Source organism: Peromyscus eremicus, chromosome 5, assembly GCF_949786415.1.
Source record: "Peromyscus eremicus chromosome 5, PerEre_H2_v1, whole genome shotgun sequence".
Lineage (NCBI taxonomy): Eukaryota > Metazoa > Chordata > Mammalia > Rodentia > Cricetidae > Peromyscus > Peromyscus eremicus.
This window is the reverse complement of record NC_081420.1, coordinates 4,793,380-4,814,532: the sequence shown is the minus strand read 5'-3', so window position 1 is coordinate 4,814,532 and position 21,153 is coordinate 4,793,380. Positions and strand designations below refer to the sequence as shown.

The window sequence follows — 21,153 nt, the reverse complement described above, 5'->3', positions numbered from 1 at the left end:
TCTGCACCTCTAGAGTATCAAGCAGTCAATATTTATCCATGCGGGGGCAACAGCTCCCAAAATCCCTCTCTAAAATTTTCTAAATGATGTAGGCTTGAAGGACTTCAGAGCCCCCCAAAATCATTCTCTTTAGTCTTACATGTAAACCTACTTATTCTAGAGCAAGGCCTCTCTACGTGTTTATCGATGAACTGATCCTAGCTAGACCTCCTGTTGTTCCGAGAGGCTCCATAACTGACATCAGAGCACAGGAAACTACACCACCCATTCAACTTTTCATCCTCAAGTTTAAGTAGGATTTGAGATCAGCTGAGTGTGGGGACAGTGGAGAGAGAGGGCGAGTTTGCCTTTTAGAATCTAAGGCACTTACTGTATCACTATAGTTTGAAAAGCAATGTAACAATTTTGACAATGATTCAATAAAGAAAAGATAAGAAAAAACAGCAATTGGAATGAAGTGACCATAGAGACACTACTATCTCCATCATGTCCAGAAGCACCTTAGACCTGTCCAGAACAGTGTATGAAAGCCACTTAGAAGAACTAAAAGCAATACACCTTTCAGTTTCTGGGAAGAGGCAGGAGAGTGTAGGCACATCCTCAGTCATGTATAAGGGAAATGAGGAGTGCCTTCCCCTGGGAGACAAAAGCCAAGTGCACGAAGTCTGGTTAGAGCTGTGGAAAGGAGCCCCACAGAGAGTCAAGAGAAAACAGAGAGTCAAGTTGGTTTTCGGTGGTTACCCAGGAAGTGAGATCAAGGAGAGGGAAGAGGGTGGAAGCTTCTAGTCGTTTTCATCTAGACTCTTTGATGTTACCTAATTTGTTGGCATGAGCACGTACTACTTTAACTTTTTTCTCTAAATTAACATATAAATATTCATGTATATATGTATATACATACATACATACATACATACATACATACATACATACATACAAATTCTTTAAAATTCAGAAGTTCCATTTGAAAAAAAAGAGACCTAGTGATAGATTCAGTTGAGGAAGATCAAATAGCAAGTATCTGTCTGGTTTGGCCTGCATGGATGGAAATTTCATTTGTTTTGACCTAAATAGTTTTCAGCTTTGGGCTTCAGTGCAGACATGTCTGCACATGAAAGTCCAGGGTGTGATCAAGTCAGTGACATCCTGGCATTCTGGAAATGTCATAATTTGTTACATCCAACAATACTCTCCTTTAGACAAACATTTCAATCCTGCACAGCTCGCAATGGAAACTTGAATGACGCATCCGCTAACCTTCAACCGTGTACTGAAAGGCCTTTTCCCAAACATCTAAAAACCCTTAACCCTATATATTTCATCTCTGTCATAGCAGTCTTTGTATTTTACAACTGTTATTTGTGTACTGGCTGTCTCCCAATTAAACTGTACTCATCTAGGGAAAGAGTCAACAGTCTATGAGAGGCAGGAAGTATTTGCTTAGACTTTGAAGCCAAACCTAGCACCTTTGCTCACTTTCCAGGTGTGTAGCTGCAGCCAAGTTACTTCTCTTCCATCCTATTACCATGCAAATGGGGAACGGAGTTTCTCCCCAGGTCACTTAGAAGGTTTGAATATGACAATGTGGACAAAAATGTTTAACACAGTGCCTAGCACACAGCTGATGCAGAGTGAATGAGTGCCACTCAAGTCCCTTCCTCTTCCTCATTCTTTAATCTTGCACAGCAGGGACCACAGCCCTGTTTACATAGATGCTTAAATGATGAGTGATAGGGCCTGGGAAGGATGCAGGATTGAAAGATTCTGAAAGTGTTGTCAAGCTCTCTCAAGGATGTCACATCTTAAAATGTAAGTCATCATGTAAGCACATGTAGCCGTAAGTTTCTCCAGTCCCACCCGGCCCAGCAGTCGTGCAGCCACTTGTAAAATAATCAATCAGAGGTGTATATTAATTACCAGTTCTATGGCCTATTGGCTCAGGCTTCTCACTAGCCAGCTCTTACAACTTAACTCAGCCCATTTCTATTAATCTATGCATTGCTACGTGGCTTCATGGCTTACTGGTACTTTCACATCTTGCTTCCCCTGGCGTTGGCTCGCAGCGTCTGCCCCACTCTCCTTTCTTCTCCTCTCTCTCCAGTTGAAATGTCCTGCCTAACCTTATTCTGTCTCACCATTGGCCAAACAGCTTTATTTATCAACCAATCAGAGAAACACATATTCACAGCATACAGAGAGACATCCCACAGCAAGCACATTAAAGAGCTGTCATTGGCTCTGCTGCTTCACATGTCAACTCACAGAAAGCCATGGCCATGCCAAGCTGGAAAACAGCTGGGATGCATCCAGATGTCTTTTCAGTGACCCTCCATATTTCAGAAATTTATCGTGTATCGTTGGGTATGACCACCATTTAGCTCCATTCTATGAAGCTGTTGCAGAGTCAACAGCAAGAGAAAACAGCCCTGGAAACGGTCATGTTCTAGGCTTCGTGAAACCCCATAGTCTCTCTGCTTTTAATCTGTTTGTCCTTTCCTATTGTGTTCAGAACTTTCCTCATGAGAGTTCCTCTCCGCTGGTCCTAAGTTGGCTCTGGTGACACACCAAGCCTTTCCTGAGTATCCAGTTACAAGGCATTTTGATGTCTCTCCTCGCCTCTCCACATTCTGACTGTACCATGTTATGATGTTATGTACGGACTTCTTGCCAGGCTCCTCCCCTTCACTGCAGTGTGTGCACATGGAGAAGATGCTCAAATATTTACATCATAGTACACTGTTCATTGTATTGCTTTTGAATGACATGTGACAGTGAAAACACTCCCTACAAAAACTCCTGTAGGTACTTTGGCAAAGGACCGCTCTTTTGCAAAAGCTGATTAGAAAACTTTAGGAGGCAAGGCACAGGAGGAGAAACACACCAGAGGAGAGCCACAAATGGAGGGGATATGCACAGTCTGGGAGGAGGCAGTGAGCAGGGTGCCACGGAAGGTTTGGGAGCCTTGGGGGCAGGAAGAACTTTAGAGTTCAAGGATGCAAGGTCAGAGGGGTGTACAGAAAAGACTGTCTGGCCTACCTGCCAGGATTCTGTACAATCATTGTGCATAATGATTTTGGAAAATACAAACATTGCTGGGGCTGACTGACAAGTATTGTCCCAGCAGGGAGAGCTGTCAGGGCAAATCAATCCAATTCTGCCACATGCCAGTGTGTAGAACAGATATAATTTTGGCTGTTCGGTGATGTCAAAGCGAAGGATGTGCCGTCTGTGTATTTTGAAGTGTGGTGTTCCTTTCAGTCTAACAGCTTGAAAGATTTCTGGGGCTCTCCCCCACCCCCCATTGCCTATTTCTGCCAAGAAACTGAATTTAACTTCAAATAACTCCATTACTTCACCTGCTGTGATGCTCCGGTTACATGAACAACAGTTCCCTCTGCCACAGCTATTCTCCCCACTCAGAGTGCTGGAATTGGGTCTAGAATGAAAAATGCTTTGCTGCTGCTATTGGCTATTGCACAAGGTACCCAGGCAGATGCCAGCTGCCCTTCCAGGAAGGTGAAACCATTGCAAGAGTCTGCCTTATCCTTCACTGCACCTAATGCAAGGCTTGGCTCAAGGATTCAGGGAGCTTGTGATTAACAAGGTTTTGGGAGCCCTGACTTTCTGCTCACTTCTCAGAGGCCTATTGCTGTAATGAGAATCAAGGCAGAACCCCCTCAGAGGGTTGTTCACTTTACTGTTTTCAGTACCTCCCTTCCCCATACTCCCTGCACCTAACCTAGGGAGGAATCTCCTCACCAGTTATCCTCACCACCTATTTCTTCCCTTCCTTTCTGTCCTTCTACCTTTCCTTCTTCTTTTGATATCCATTTAATTTCTTACCCTCCACCACCTCTCTCAATTTGCATATACTCTAAACCTTGGACTCCCTCCTGCTCCCCATCCCCATGCCATTTCTAGATTGACCTGACTGCCTCTGATCCTGCCCTTTGCTGCCGCAAAGCCCCCAGAGAGCAGCCTATATCTCCCTCTTAACTACTCCATCCATGCTTATCTGTCTTGCTCTCTACTCAGCATCATCTCTAGGCCTGTCTCCTGCCTCCGATGAGTCCACTTGGGTCACCTCTGTCTTTGCCTGTCCTTTCTCACATTCTTCAAGAATTAATCCTTGGTGACATCCTCTGCTTCCTTTGTGATCAGTATAGAACAGAGCTGATGACAGACAGCCATGCTGAGCTCTGTGCTCATGAAGGACAAAGGACCTGGGGAGGAAAGATGTGTGATAGAGTCCATCCTCAGCTTTTTTCAGCCTCATGACAGTCAGTTTTATAGCAGCTCCCTAGCTGGACCTCCAGCTTTACCATAGCCAGAATTATCTTGTTTTAGTGTACATATTGCTTCTTCCTATGTACAAAGACCTGCTTTAGCTCCCTAGAACTGAGACAATGGATGGATGGGTGAGTGAAAGGTGGAGGAATGTGTGGATGGATGGATGGATAGATATGTAGGCAGATGATAGATAGAAGATAGATAGATAGATGATAGATGATAGATAGATAGATGATAAATGATAGATAGATAGATAGATAGATAGATAGATAGATAGATAGATAGATAGATAAAGATAGATATATTACTGATGGATAGATTATCATAAACCATAGATTGTAGAATGCATGTCCTGGAGAAATTCCAAGATGCCATTTATCCCCAGATCAATCATTTGAAGATGAGGAAATGGAAACACAGCACAATGAAGTCATTTATCCTCAAGTCCCTGTTTCTTAGTGTGAGAATCCATCTGAATGGCTTTGGGAACTATTCAAGGCACTCGATGCCCCAACTCCACCCTTGTTTCCTACTGTATCACCTGCTGCTATTTGGGGAAACATAACTAATCAGGATTTCTTAAATACACCCAGGCCTTGCCTCTTCCCCCATATTCTTTCTCTCGCCTCACTTTCATACTGTTTCCACCATTATTTTCTCTTTCTCAGTAGCTCGCTTGTTTCTGCATGTTCATGCTTTTGTTTACTCATGTAAGAATTTTGATAACCTAATGTGATATAGACCCAGTGGCAGGTTCAGGGAAATTACATCCATTTGTCAACTTCATGCCCAAAGTGTTCTTGTGTGTACCCATAGGCTCTCACTTTCATGGATTATACTATTGAGACCATGTGGATTCCCTGAGCAAAGCTTAGGCCAAGGGTGGCTTTTGCATTATATATTTATTTCATTAAAATTTTTTTAATTAAAAAAGGTATATGGATGTTTTGCCCACATGTATGTGTGTTCACCACATACATACCCAAGGAAGCCAGAAAAAGGGCTTAGATTCCCAGGAACTGGTGTTCTAGAAGGTTATGAACTGCCATGTGAGAGCTTAGCATTGAACTGGGTCCTCTGCAAGCACAGTAAGTACTCTTAACCATTGAACCATCTCTCCAATCCTGTATGTTCATTTTTTTCACTGATCTCTGCCATGAGGACTCTTCTTAGGAAATTCCCTACTTACCGTGGGGACAGAGTCAAGGGCATCAATCATTTCTTTGTGTTTAATGTGAAAATGGAGGTAAGAATGCCCTAGTGGACTGTCCTGAGGGTTCATGACTCTCATAAGTCTCCATGCATCCTTGGGCCCATAACAGTTAGTAGTCAGCATGTGGGAGGAGCCTCTTCCCTCCATTCAGGAGTCAATTGACCTCACTCTGTGCGGTATGGAAATTAATGTGGTAATGCACATTGGTTTTTAGTTTTGCTGTAAGCTGCTTGAGGATGGCTCAGTATTGGTATATGTCCTATTTCACCAATAATCTGTGAATATTTAGTCTTTTGTTGCCTAGGTGCTTTGCATCTGTGATCTTAGATATTTATTTTCAATTTAGTACTAATTTGCATCAGAATAAAGATGTAGGTGAAAATCCTAAACATTGTTTCCATCTTCACACAAATTTACTTCCAAAAGTTGGGCACATTTACCTGATTCTATATATTCCATAGATTGAGATAGTTACCACCCAAGTATTGTCAATCATATGACTGTATTTTCTGTTTTTCACTTTCATGTTCTGTGGGGTTTTTTTTGATAGTTTCATAATAAAATACAATTGTTCATCATGAGATGTTCAGACACTTACAAATGGTCAGTGTGGAGGTCTGAAATATTCTAGTAGAAAGAGTAGTCACCAATGAAATGTCGATTTCACTTCAATATCAGCAGGGGGTGATCTTGATGGTGGTAAAGTCTGCCTCCTATCACGAAGTTCAGTCTACAAATGCCAATGATAGAGTGACCTGGCATCTAGGACTGTGGGGAACAGGAGGTTAGAGTGCCCCGCTGGGTGGAAACCTCCATAGGACTGTGGGGAAACAGGAGGGTTAGAGTGCCCTGTGGAAACCCCCATAGGACTGTGGGGAACAGGAGGTTAGAGTGCCCTGTGGAAACCCCCATAGGACTGTGGGGAACAGGAGGTTAGAGTGCCCTGTGGAAACCCCCATAGGACTGTGGGGAAGCAGGAGGGTTAGAGTGCCCTGTGGAAACCCCCATAGGACTGTGGGGAAGCAGGAGGGTTAGAGTGCCCCAGTGGGTGGAAACCCCCATTCCTGTTTGGCATCTTCCTCCCCAGAACTACAAATATTAAAAAAAAAAAAGGTCCCTTAGTTTTTGGCTTAAGAAGAGTACTCAGTAGCATCCTCTTTAAGACCCATGTGCTGGGCAGGCTGTGTCCATGGGGCCACAGTTTCTAGGAAATGTCATTATCCTGGAAATGGGAAAGACACATTTCCTGCTTGAGACCTTAAGTGGATAGAGCTATAGTTATTTATATCTTTATTAGTTTTAGATTCAGTAATAATGGATATGGTCATGGATTGATACTTTATTGCCTTTGTATGTGCATAACATTTTTACTTCTTCAGGGAATCTATACCAAGAATTGAATTTAAATGTTTTTGAGGCAGGCAGCAAGTTAAGCTGGGACAGCCACTTTGTGGCCCAACACATTATTTTCATTGATGATAATATGATTGCAATATAATACTGAAAATTGGCTTCTTTCTACTGCTCATGAGGCAAATGACCAAGGAGACCAAATTTCCAGTCTGGAAAATTCCATCCATGATATCTCCTTGGGGACAGGAGAATGGGGGCACAGGAACAGGATCAATTTCAAAGAAAACTTCACAAAGCCAACTACAGTCTTGAGTTTTCTTTCAAACAGAGGGAGCAGTTTATGAGGGAGTTAAAAAACTTAATCATTGATATTTTTACATTAATTAATCTCTCTCTCTCTCTCTCTCTCTCTCTCTCTCTCTCTCTCTCTCTGTGTGTGTGTGTGTGTGTGTGTGTGTGTGTGTGTGTGTGTGTAGGTCTGAGGACAGCATGCAGAAATCAGTTCTCTCCTTCCACCATGTGGGTTGAAGGAATCAAATTCAGCTTGCCGGGCTTGTCCTTACTCTCTGGGGCATCTAACTGACTCTCATTTAATTTTTAATGTTTTAAGTTTGCAGTGATTTTCCTCAAGTTTCCAAAGTGAAAAGCTGAGGGTAACTGATCTCAGAGGAAGGAAGCAGGTGACACTTTTCCCTGCTTTCCTTTTTCATCCGTGGGGTCCGTAGGCTTGCCCCACTTGGGATATTTGAAGGCAAGAGAATCAAATGACCATAGGGCCTTTAAGAGAGTGTAGCAAAAGGAGAATGGCACCCAGGTGAAGCACTTTCCTCCCTGAGAGACTCACTCCCAGGAACATTCAGCTTAAAGTCCAACCAAGAGCCAACCCAAGTCTCCCTATGCCTGCCGACTCTTCGCTACCAAAACACCAAGGGCGATGGCAGTCTGGTGTATACTGAAGCTCAGGCAAGTTCTCGGATCTCTCTGTTCCTTGAGCTCTGAGACCTGAGAGAGAAAATGCAAGGCAGGTGTTTGGTTGGGTGAGTGGAGAATCCAAGATGTCAGCAAGGACAGGGCAGAGAGGATGCATGGGGTATCCTTAGAGAAGCTTCAGAATAGCTGGGGCTCTCTACATGGGAGAAGGTGAAGACAGTGAGAGCATTGACCTCCTGGAGAAGCCAGGGCGTGGCCTTCATCTGAGGAGGCTACAAAGCCTGGGTGCTCTTGGGAGCTTGTGGAATTGCAGACTGTGATCCAAGAACTGCACAGGGACTGGAACAGTTGAGCGCTGGCTGGAATAAGAGCACTGCTGGGATGGCGTGCTCCATGGGCAGGGCTTCGCGATGGGCAGGGCTTCGCGATGGGCAGGGCTTCGCGATGGGCAGGGCTTCGCGATGGGCAGGGCTTCCTTGGCTTGTTCAAGAGACAGAAAGTGAAGCAAATTAGGATAATTCCTGTTGTTTTCATGGAGGAAAATGGCAAGAAGTTCTTAGCTCAATAGTGTGGAAACGAGATTGAGGCTTTTGTTGTTGACATGTTTTGTTTGTTTATTTGTTTGTTTTTCCCCATTCCTGGATTTTCAGAGAATTGGGCTGCTTTGTTGCATACATACCTAGGGTGATTGCTTCCGTTAACCGAGAGTGTCATCAAACTTGTGAAATATTTATACAAACTCAGTAATATTTATATAGCATCAATTTAGTATGTAGACTGTACTGGCAATCAAAATCTTTACTTGTGACTGGAAGTATAAAAGAGACATTTACTGTGTTTGGAGGTTATTCCATTGGCAGAGGACATTTTCAGATAACCTATGTCCCGAATCACAACGAAGTCTGCAAATGCTGACAGCCCATTTCCTAAAGAAAAGATCTATCTTCTGCTCCGTGTTTCAACACCAGGAAACTGTTCTTGACTGTAGTTTTGAAGACAATGAGATTAACTATGGCTTTAACTACCCTTCCACCAGCTTCCTTCCTATTTGGAAAAATATATATATTAATGTGTTAATCAAATGCTGAAAAAAGTTAAATGTTGCCTGAGACTTATTGGCGTGTGAAGTGTGAATAAGCGGCAACTTAATTCCCAATGAGTATGTGACAGCCAAGGAGTTAAATCAAGATTTAAGTTGGGCAGTCCTTTGACTTTACAGGGCACCCTGCTAATGAGCACAGTGCCCCTCCTCAGAAATCCTGCATGCTGCTAGCACACAGATCTTAATATGTGTCCTAATAGTCATGAACAGTTCTGCTCAGAGTTCCCAGAGGCTCATGGAGATCAGAACCATGTGAATCATTGGGGAGGATAATTCCCATCAAATCAAAGCCTTGATCACCACTCGAATTTTATGAAAAGCAGAATCTACAAAGGGGCTGTCTAGGGATCCTGCTACTTATACAGGTGCAGACGGTGAGTTCCTCCACGAAGCACCGTGAAATAACCGAAGGGAAGGGGGTGGTCCTATACACATCATGTGACAGATCTTGGGGATGCCATGAGTGACAGGTGTCTTTGTTTTACAGTTGTTCAGCACATCAAGAGACACAACATCGTTCTGAAGAGGGAGCTTGGTGAAGGAGCCTTCGGAAAAGTCTTCCTAGCAGAATGCTATAACCTCTGTCCTGAGCAGGATAAGATCTTGGTAGCTGTAAAGGTAAGATAACATTCCACAATATCTCCTTGTTCATGGTCCCACTAAACTGTGGGAGATTAATTTTGTTATATTTTAGTAACCAATTTGAGAATACATTATGTTTTCAATGGTACACATATTTTTAAATTCTTCTGCATATATGAGTAGTCAGAAGGACATTTGGGGCACATTGAACTGTCCATCAGAAGCGATTCTCGGCGGCAACCATCCAATTTGCAGGCCACGACTATCTCCAAGCTTCTTTTTAAAGTTATACTAACAAAATTCTAGATCCAGGTCAATGAGATCAAACAGAATTCAATCAGCTAAGCTACAATGCAAGCTTCTCTCCTCTAATTCTGGATGCTGGTGACTCCATTACCTGGGACTTGTTACATTTTCTAGATTCTAGAAGGAAGGAGTGTTGATTCTGTTGCACTGAATTTTTCCTATATGCCATCTATACTTGTCCCTTCCAAAGTGTATGAAGCCACAGGATATTTTTTACAGCATAGACATGATTTCACCAAGAGTTAGATGGCATCTCCTATAGATTCTACCATCATAGCAAATGTAAGGTTTTTATAAATAAAGAAATCTGAAAGTCCTTCATCATAGTCATGTTCCCCCAAACTAAAAAAGGAGTCCTGTTCTTCAATAAGATAAATAATAATGTTGAAAGGGATAATTTTCTATTGAGATTTGTAGAGGTTGAGAAAAATACCACAATGGACTTGGGCAGATCTTTTAAACATGCATTATAATTCTTTTGAAAACTCACTAAGGTATTTTTGATATATGGATATCAAACATTTAAAAGGTCATACAATTGTAAAGAGTTGAGTGTCAATTGAATGTGGATGTGGCTTATGTAATAAAATTTAACCTCTTTGATTAATGAAAGAAAGATGGCTGAGTTATTGTTGAGTTATATTTTTGCCAAACAGTGACCATTTGCATGAATCGTATTTATTCAGACATTATAACCTAGGAAACATTTTATTTCTTTAAGAAATCTGGTGCATATTCCACTATGATACAAAGTTTTATTGTATACACATGGATAACCAAGAGAATAAAATTATTCTTAAAGCCACCCATCCTGAAGACCAGACGGCTTATTAATTTTTTTCCAGGTAGAAAAATTGTACATCTTCTTTCCTAATGATCTGAATTTTTTTTTGTTTTTTTTGTTTTTTGTTTTTTTTGAGACAGGGTTTCTCTGTGTAGCTTTGCGCCTTTCCTGGATCTCGCTCTGTAGCCCAGGCTGGCCTCGAACTCACAGAGATCCGCCTGGCTCTGCCTCCCGAGTGCTGGGATTAAAGGTGTGTGCCACCACTGCCCGGCTGTGATCTGAAATATTTTAAATGCCCTGTCCAGAGTGGCATGATGCTCATAAATTCCCAGAAAACCCTTAAGAGCTACATGTTTCAACTACTAAAGGACCAATGGCTTTAGAAATTATCAGCTATCAAATACAAATTATGACTTCAACACAGGAAATGGATGGAAGCTTAAGAAAGGAGGTGAGAAGAGGGCTATTCTAAAGAGATGTGAGGCCAGAGGGTAGAAGCTGCTACAGGAGGGACTGTGGTGGCTGGAGGTGATTCGTTACCACTCTTGTGCTTACTTCTTTTCTCCTGTCTATTGACAAAGCTCCCTGTTTGTTAGCACATCACATTCAGGGCATTTGGCAGTTTCTTATCTCTAGTTTCCACTTTCTTCTTCAATCTTCTTTATCTTTTGGGATAGGTGATATCAAATGTATTGCTATTTTTGCAATTTTATAGATGAACAAGTGTTCAGGCTGGAAGAATCACAGGAGGTGTCTATCCCTAATGGAGCCATTTGTACCAAATCTGCAAAATGAAGACCTAGGCCCATGCTGGATCTGTGTTTTACATTCTATTTGGCAGCCAATCAAGAAGCCTAACCAAGGCTTCATGAATTCACTTCACAGTGGAGTACACATGACCCCTCAAGTATGTGAAAATCCTGCATGGCCAGGGGATTCTAAATGACAGTGTGGGGATAGCTGAGAGACCTTGGCCAGATATATGGGCATCCAACCAAGTTTTCAGGAACTCTAGCTTCTCATCCCTGCTCTGTACTGACTTTCCTATACTTCTTCAATGCTCTTAAGGAAAAGGTACTGTGCAGTTAGATTCAGGAGATCCGAAGCTTGTGCATTCAGATTTCCTTTGAGCAGACACTAAAACAAAGTGGCCGGCCTTGTCTACTAACAATGAGGGATGACTGATTGTTCTTACGTAGGTCCTCTCCCACCCCTGCCCAACCTCAGCTGGCCTTTAGAAGACCATTTGCCATGCTGCTTTCGTGTGCACAGCATGCTTCTTTTTCGGTCTGTCTCCCATTATTATTGCCAATTAGACCCTCCTCTTGTTTAAGTCCCAATTATGGCTCAAATTCTTTGAATCAGACCTAGCACCCATTCTTCATGTACCTTTTGGCTTTGCCAAAGATGTTTCTGCAAATTAATGGTCTGTGATCAATGTTCGTTCATTAAACAGTGCTGCTGGGGGGAAAAAGCTACTTGACTCTTTGTCAAACCCTGACTTCTCTTTGCCAGTCTTCTTAGAGTTAAAATGAAATTGTCACCTGAAATAAGAAGGACAAATGGCCGGGCAGTGGTGGCGCACGCCTTTAATCCCAGCACTTGGGAGGCAGAGCCAGGTGGATCTCTGTGAGTTCGAGGCCCGCCTGGACTACCAAGTGAGTTCCAGGAAAGGCGCAAAGCTACACAGAGAAACCCTGTCTCGAAAAAAAACAAAAAAAAACAAAACAAAAAAAAAGGACAAATGGACTGTAGATTAAAGTTTTACTCTTACCTCATGACCACAGACCTAAGGAGTTTTATAGCAATGACCTTAAGTATGAATGTTAAATCAGAAGTTTACCTGCTATAACCCAGGCTTTATTCAGGGCACCATGTCGATCCTCTGGACAAAGAGGTTGTATCTTTGTGAGCTCCAGGGTGAATCAGGTAAGAAAAATTTACAGACCTTGCACAGAGCTTTTCTACAACTTGGGCACACTCAGTTATAGGGATTTGGTCCAATCGAAAATATATTCAGAGCTATACTATTCTTGGAGGAAAACACCCATCATTTCTCTCTGACCATAACAAAAGGATTTGTCTTGTGTTTCACTTTTAAGCAATGTCAAACTGAACACATCTTCCAGGACTGTACAGCCTCTCACCTCTCTGGAGTGGCTTGGGTTGCTCCTATCCCATTGGATGCACCAGGGGATGTTTGACAGCCTTTCTACTGTTGCCTAGCAACCTCTGCAGCATTGACTATGCATGCTAAGAAACTGCAGCCATTGTCCCTTTTTCTTCTCTGGAAAGAGCTGACTTTGGTTTGAAATCCAAAGCTTTATGTCCAGATTGACAGATGACAGATTCCTGTGAATTCTGGTGTTGATTCTCCCAAATAATTTAGTAGCTTGAAGGAGTCAGTGTTCTAGGCCATGTGCTTGCCTTCAAGGGCACGCGGACTGATCATACCTCTCCAGTTACAGGGTCTGCTTGTTTGGTTCAACTGGATTGCCCTTTTCTTTCTTTTTCTTTCTTTCTTTTTTTTTTTTTTTGATGACCTTTGTTTTTCAGTGAAATGGATTTGTCAACCGTTTTCCCCTTTATACTGAATTATAATTAAAAAGCCCATATAGAGGAGAGAAGTGAAGAAACTAGTCTTTGATCAAACCCAGTTACTTTACCTTTGAGTTACTCAGTTGCCAAGGAAACGCTCCATCCAATGCATCCGATGCATTAGCTATTTTTGGCTCCATCCAACGTGCATTTCAATAACTACCCTTCCCACAACATTTTTTTGTACTATGAATGCAAGCTGATTTTTGGTTTTCAAATAAAGCTGCAAGTCTGCTTTGTAGGATTCATGCCCCTCCTTGGCTAACTCCAGTTTATTTCTAGAAACAAGGAATGCTGAATATGAGAGAGACCTTTAAAACCATATAAATAAAACCCTAGCCTCGTGTTTTATGGATGAGAAATCTGAGACCTAGGGAAGTCAAGCGACTCTCTCAAGATATGAAGTTAGAAGAGCCAGAGGGGCTGGCTGCCCAGGTGAAGCCTTGGGCAAATCAGAAGTGTGCTGGTGAATTCAGCAGACGCTTTTCTGAGATCAGATGTAAATATTTCTGAATTCCTTATTTTCTACAGAAGAAATAATGGTATTTTTCTCTACTAAGAGGTTTGGAAAAGTAACTTACAAACTATCTTTTTACCAGAAGGCAAGCCCAACACATCATCCGACACAATGCCCCAGTCCTTATCCAATCCATCAGTGCAGGCAACTTCAGCTCATGCATCTCAGTTCAAGTCGTCTCTTTGGAAGGTCTGTCTTTGTTTGTTCCCCAACCAGACAAAACTCCATGCTGTGTGCTGTCAAGGCTTCTATAATTGGCCTTTACAGCATTATCAAGACTTTTAAATTATGATTAGTGTGTTTACTTCATAAGTGACATTGCATGTCTGTGACCGCTTGTAGGGTGTCAATCATAATCTACAGAGGGAACCATGACTTTCAGCACATTGCCTAATATGTAGTGTGATGCAAAAGAGAAATGCTTATTGAATAAGTGAAGAGATGGTTGATAGTAGGTGAGTGGATGGGTACAGACCATGGAAATGATACATTTCTGATGCACTAAAGAGTTGATCATTGGCATTTCTACACAACAAAGTGCTTTCATGAAACACTGATGGTCACAGCTGAAAGAAACTGTAAAGACAATATATAACTTTAATAATCTAATGTAATGAGAATCATTCTAGATACAGTTTAATAGGTTATACGTGGTGGCACACACTTGCAATCCTAGCACTTGGCTAAAGGAGGCAGCAGAAAGATCCAGCACTGAAGGTCACCTTCAGCTACATAGTGACTGTGAAACCAAGTGGGCTACTTGAGGCTGTCTCAAACACAAAGAAAAAGAAAGGCAGAATTGTTGAATAGTTATATAGATACATTCCACTATTATTAATGTTCTTTAGCTCACATTTTACAAAAGAAAAAGACACACAGAGAGAAACCCAGAAGGTTTGAGAGTTGGCTCAGCAGTTAAAAAGAGCACGGGCTATTTTTGCTAAGGACCTGGGTTTTATCCCTGGCACCTACATAGTGACTCACAACCATCTCTCTAGTCTTGTGGGATCTAGCACACTCTTCTGGGTTCCAAGGCACTGCACACATGTGGTACACAGACCTACATACAAGCAAAATACAAAATAAAAATAAACAAATCTAAGTAAAATGATTAAAAGAAAATAAAAACTAACAAGGGAAAACCCAGAAATTCAGAGATTAGTGGCTCATCCAAGGTCAAACAGCTTGCATGAGGTCATTTACTGTCAGATCTAGGGCTTGATCCTATTGCTGTGCCCACTGTGACCACATTTCTATTTATTAAATTCCATGTGCTCTCTGGCAAACCAACTTGAGGAAATTCAACACCATACTGCTTATAAAGGAGTAAATTTTGTATGTAAAGATGACAGGTACTTTCTTATCTACATAAGTGAAAATTTAACATCAGGGAATAAATAGGGGTAGAAAAACTGAATTCCCAAGAGAGTTTTGACTTCAGGGAAATGCAATCAAGCCTCATGCCTCATAACTGACTTTCTCAAAATGAATGAAAGGATCTTTGGAAACCCAAGTCAGAATGACGTAAGCAGAGGGGCCAATGCTCTAGAAAGCCTTGCAATGTTAACCTAGCTTCAGGCACTGCTGGCTTCAGAAAATCAATGGATGCCTCCTCAGGCTCTCCATCTCATCTCCTGGCTTACTTTCTTTAAAACTGACTTCATTTTCAGACAGGTTCTCTTCATGCTGTAGCAAAGATTGATGTTTTATTGACTTGCCTTACGTTATGTCAGAAATCTTCTGATTACCCAGGCACGAGTCACATATTCATCTGCAGAAATTGACAATGGAGTCAGACCAACAATGCGCATAGTCTGAACACGAGAAAATATGTGTTGCCTAAGGAAATAGCAGAGATGCTATATTATAGTCTTAAAAAGAGATAAGAGATCTGTTGGGGAAAACACAAAATATAATCATCTCAAATAGGACCCGAGAGTCATTCCTTACTGTGATTGGGCCATTTGGGATCCATAAGCTTGCTTGGGATCTGAGGAAGTCCTGTGATCATCTGATCTTTACCTTGTCAGTAAGAGACACCAAGACTGCTCTTGGCTTCTAGTAACATACTGCTCTCTTACCTCAGTTGCTCACTGATGTTTGACTGGTAGAAACACATCAACAACTGCTTACATTGCCTGTAAGATTGCTTGAGAAGAGGAATTTTGGGGTCATTTATCCCAGCTGGTCATCTACAGTATCCATTAGTCTTTGTGCCATATCACCTACCCATAGTTCAGTCATCTAAGCTGGCCATAGGTACCAAAGATGCTACTTTCAGGCAAGGAAGCAACTGGTGTTACCTCTCTCCAAATTGTATAAGGAACTGGAGAAAGAGAGAGAAAAAAGGCCCAGTCCCTTTCATCCCAAAGCAGTAGAAGGATTTATAGATGAGAGAACACACAGAGAGTTCAACCTCGCCATTTCTCTGCCCTAGCAAGTTCATGTCTAAGACAGATCTCAGTTTCTTCCTTTCCTTCCTTCTTTCTTACCATAGTTATCACATCATCCTGCCCATTATGAGGCTCCACTTCCATCCTTCCCTCCCCCATGGGCCCCTTTCCTACTTTTTGCATTTACACTGACACGTGAAATCCTTGTCTCCACAAAATGGTAATTGATGAAGAATTATTGTTATTAAGGACATTTGCCAATATTTCCCTAAAAGATCATCTTTGTGTTTTAATGGGACTCAGACTGCAGAAAGTACTGTTTGTTAAGCCTTCACTGGGTTCTTGGGACAGAAATCACACAACTTGAAATGATGCTTTGCTATAAAAGCTTCAAATGATGCTTTGCTATACAAGCTTCATTGTTCTTGCTGTCCAGGCATTACTTAGTAGTTCTCTATTGCTCTCTGATGTTGTGGGCATATTCTCTCTCTCTCTCTCTCTCTCTCTCTCTCTCTCTCTCTCTCTCTCTCTCACACACACACACACACACACACACACACACACACACACACACACACTCACGCACGTACACATGCACACAAATACACCCCAGGGCTCTAGTTGTCTTTTTCCAAAGAGAAGTCATCTGGCATCAAACACAGCTTGAGGATTGACTTCATGCTTCTGTATTTCTTGGATGTAGGAATTAACATAGCTGTGTACCCTGTGAAGCTACTCTCACATGATAGGCTAAGTCACAGTCAAGACAGGTCCATGCCGAGCCACCAGCTCCTTTCTGTCCGCTGAACCGACTGCCAGTGACGCACTAGGGTTTTCAGAGCCTGCACACACATCACCTTGACCACATTGCACTCCACCTTTGACTTCATTTCCTGTTTGACATTTCTTCCCTATGACTGTCTCTAAGCTTGTTTTCCCATCTTCATGGGTCGACATTTCTAATTATGCAACTTAATGATATGCAAGCACAAACCATCAATTTTATCCCTTATATCACTAAGTTTTTTAAAGTATGTGAATTAGAACCTAACCCTATGCCTTCCTTTGGGTGGTCAACTTGTTGCAACTGAGCCAGCATTACTGTGAAAATAAATACAGTAGCAGTAACAACCTGGTTATTCTAGTATTTGAGACTGTCACTTGGCACATAATTTAAGTTCTTTCAAAGACCAGTTATAGACAGTTAATTGAGTTGACATAGGTATTATTGGTTTCTTGTATGGAGAGTATATTTTATAGTTAACCCTGTCACCTTTGTATAATTATTTGGATTTTATTTCTACAGATGCCTGGGACCTACCTACTACACTCTGTCATTGTTATGATTTTATTTATATGAGTCTTTCTTTCTTTGTGTTTATTACAATATGCCTCGCAAATTTCACTGTGTGTGAACTTGATGGCTGCTTCCTTTACCTTTCTTTTTAGAGAAGAACCTGTTACTTTAAAAAAACAAACAAAAAACAAACAAAAAAATGGCCAACACTTGCATGCTTGGCTTACTGTTGACTGTGACAACCCTACAAGAAAGGTTGTCTGCCTTAATTCTATCTCAACTTTACATCTTAGAAACGCCTTCCCATGTTCCCAAGGCATGGGTTGGCCTCTTCCTAGGATGCAGAGCTGGTTTTTGTAAAACAATGCAATTCCTAGCAGAAAAATATGAGCCACTAAATGAAGCTGGGTTATAACTTTAAATTTTCTGATACACACATTAGTAAAGTAAAAAGAAAAAGTTGATCTTACTTTATTAATATAGTTTATTAATTCAACATATCTCATAACATCATGTCAACATATTAAGATGAAATATCAATGAGACAGTTCAAATTTTGTTCATGTCAAGTTTCCAAAATTCTGTGTTTGTTTTTTAACTAAAGCACATCACAATTTGGAATAACATTTAAATTGGTAACTAGTGACATGACACTATTGTCTACTATATTGGATAAGGCACAGCTAGAAGATATAGGAGAGCAAAGATTTTCTGTTAACAGTAGATCTAGACCTGAGAACCCCATGATCCCCGGTTGTTCAGCTTGGGAGTGTCCTCATTTCTGTGTTTCAAGCAGTGTAATGGGGAGCTGAAACTAATAGTTTCTTCCATATTCTGTCTTTACCCAAGACATGCCGTCTCTGGGATATCTAAAGTATGAGCAGAATTGCGGTCTGCATTGTTAAAAGCCTGTTTTATCTTTCCTTAAGTTACCTATAACTCGAAGTACATCATTGTTTAGTTTGGTGAGCCATACTGTCCACTTATGCTCCGGGTGAGTGCCTTGCTCTCTCGATAGCTTCTTATTGGTTTTAAGTTTTTGCTTCATTGTTTGGAATGGATTTTGATCTCCTCCTTTACCCTTCTCTCATATTTCACTTCACTGGTTAAATTGTTTCTGGGTTAACATCTACCCCAGCTCTGAGTATGTACACACAACAGGCAGAGTCAGCCCTGAGTTAGGCCTCCTGCTGGAGTCAGAGACAACCCCAGCCTTGGAGTATCCAGAAAACCACCAGGAAAAAGAAGAAACAGCACTTTGAGGCAGCATGGAGTAGAGAATAGGGCTGAATGCTGATGAAGCAAATGCGTCCATCAAAGGAGATGAAGTGGGGAGGGCCGCTAACGGGTGAGCAGGGCCCACACCCCTGGGTTCTCCTTGACAGGAGCTCTGCTACCGGCCAAGCCTCCCATAATTGAGTAAAATGACAACCAGACATGGTACCGAAACAGAGATGATATTTATAAATAGACTTTTCTAGCTTCTGATTGCTGTCTGGCCTCGATTCTATCCTCACAAAAATTTTGTCCTTTTAACGCCAAATTCAGGATTTGAAATTGGCCAAGTTGTTACCACCATATTTTCCAAAATCTCTTAAAATAGAATTGAATCATAATTTCAAAAAAGGGCCCACCATGCAAAAATGGATGGGCTCGCAGGAGGATGCCAGGTTTGCAGGATGCATTTGGTCCATGAATAGTAAAATCGCTTTGATTTTAAAAAACTGTGAGTGAGCTGCAGTTTCTGACATTGCACTAAGAGCCGGCCAGCACTGGGGAAGTGGAGATCCTGGTGCTTGTTAAAATCTTCAGGCTGTCTCTCTCAAAGAAGATTCTGTCCTTCCTCTTGCCTCGCCTCCCCTCCCCTCCCCTTCCATCCCCTGCCCTTCACTCCTTTCCCCTTCACTCCCCTCCCCTCCCCTTCCTTCCTCCCTCCTCTTCACTCCCCTCCCCTCCCCTCTTCTCTACTCTTCCCTCCCTTCCTTCCTCCCTCCCCTTCCTCTCCTTTGAATCTTTCTTTCTTTGTCTCTCTCTCTCTCTCTCTCTCTCTCTCTCTCTCTCTCTCTCTCTCTGCCTTTCTCTGTGTCTTTCTAGCATTTCTCTGTCTTTCTTGAATCAATAGGACATACTTAGAGCTTGCCCAGAAAGCTTTTCTGCAGGATTTGTCTGGGCCCGTGACAAAGACCTACAAGGACTAGCCCCTTTTCTAGGCATGTGATAAGCACATGAGGCCTTAGACATAAGCTTTCCTGTAAATCCTGGCAATCTCTGAACTGTGGGAGAGCGTGAGGGCCAAGCCTACATCTCCACACAGCCTGATACTTCCTGGAGGTTAGACAGCCTTTCAGGAGGTCATCACCTCCCCAGTGACCTCCCTAGGAGTAGAGCCATTCTCATGCCTTGAGTGGACACCAATACCCTATCCATGTATCTTTCATCTTCTGTGGATCCTTGTATGAGAAAACTGAATTCAGGGACCCTTTTTCAAATTCAAATCACATCAATGTCCTTTTTAACAAAGGATCCTGGGAAGCTCCCTCACTGTCCTTCTAGCACCTCTGTGAAGTGGATGCTGTTACCCTCCCTCTAAAGGGTTCAGAGAAGAGCAGGGTGTGGCCAGGATTTGAACCTGGGACTCTCAGCTCTAGCTTAAACCTCATCCACTTGAGCACCATTGGAGTGCTGCTAGAAGGAGGATGGTTGTGGGGGCTGAGTCACCAGGACAGAGTGCGTCCGGCAGCCCTCCCACTTAAGAGCAAGTTGTACCACCTGCGTGTTCCTCCTGATCCTTGTTTGGTGGACACTGCACTTTCTCCAGTGTCTACTCACCTTTCACTTCTATTCCACATCCTGCGTGAATCTCTACTTACTGCAGACCTTGGACATCAGGGCTCCTCTAGTGGCTTAACGCTGAATTAGCAGCCAGTGATAAATTGGTGGTGTAGACAGACATAATACCCCAAACCAAAATGTAAGGCAGAGGCAAGGAATGTGCAGGTCTGTGAGGTTTTCTCTGAGATCAAGGGAAGGACCAGGCAGGTGACAAAGCTCATCTCCATGTTTCCACACCCCTCACCTCATTTGCTGAATTCCCCCTGAGAAATTCAGAAAGACAGGTGGAAAAAGAAAACTCCAAACCATGCTCATGTACGAAAGCAAATTAAATAAAACCCTCATGATAAGCTCACGGCATCTGCCTGTGTGACAGAAAGGCAAAGACGTTTAGTTTGGACCCAACTAGACTAAATCTGGGAGGCAGAGGGTATGTGGCAAGCTCAGTTTCTTCTGATTCAAGGAAGCAGAGATCCACATGCTAGTTCTCTTCCACTGTTCATTTTGTTATTGTGTGAGGAAGAGCACTGTTTCCATGGCAATGACCATCAGAGATTTCTGGCCTCTCTGAGCACTCCGCTATCCAAATCTGCTTCCGTTCCAGCCAGAGCCTATGGTGCTTGTGGGGGCAGTGAAGGGCTACTTCACAATTTCTCCTAAGATGCCATCACCTCTGGCCTAAGGGAAGTGACACCTGTGACTTCTCTCTCTGTGAGTCCAGTCACAAGTCCACAGAGAACACTAAGTGCTGCTGAAGAGCTAGTTAGGGAAATGGCCAGCTCTGGAGGGATGGTGGCTGGCAGAGCTGCTTCCCTCAGCTGCTGCTTCCTTGGGGATTCCAGCATACTTACTGATGACCCCTTTTGTGTGAACGGTGGCCCTTGAATACAAATGGCATATTGAAAACTCAGCCTGTGACAGACTCGGGGATGACCAGCACCTTGCTCCCCAAAGCC

General features: G+C 42.4%; 1 protein-coding gene across 1 annotated transcript in view; it reads left to right on the top strand.

The window, feature by feature from the left end:
• The window catches only part of Ntrk2 (neurotrophic receptor tyrosine kinase 2), a 341,393-nt gene that overhangs the window by 243,401 nt on the left and 76,839 nt on the right, over nt 1-21,153 (top strand). Inside the window, exon 14 of the mRNA XM_059262791.1 lies at nt 9,376-9,506. Coding sequence (XP_059118774.1) covers nt 9,376-9,506 — 131 coding nt within the window. The remainder of the gene's footprint in view (nt 1-9,375; nt 9,507-21,153) is intronic.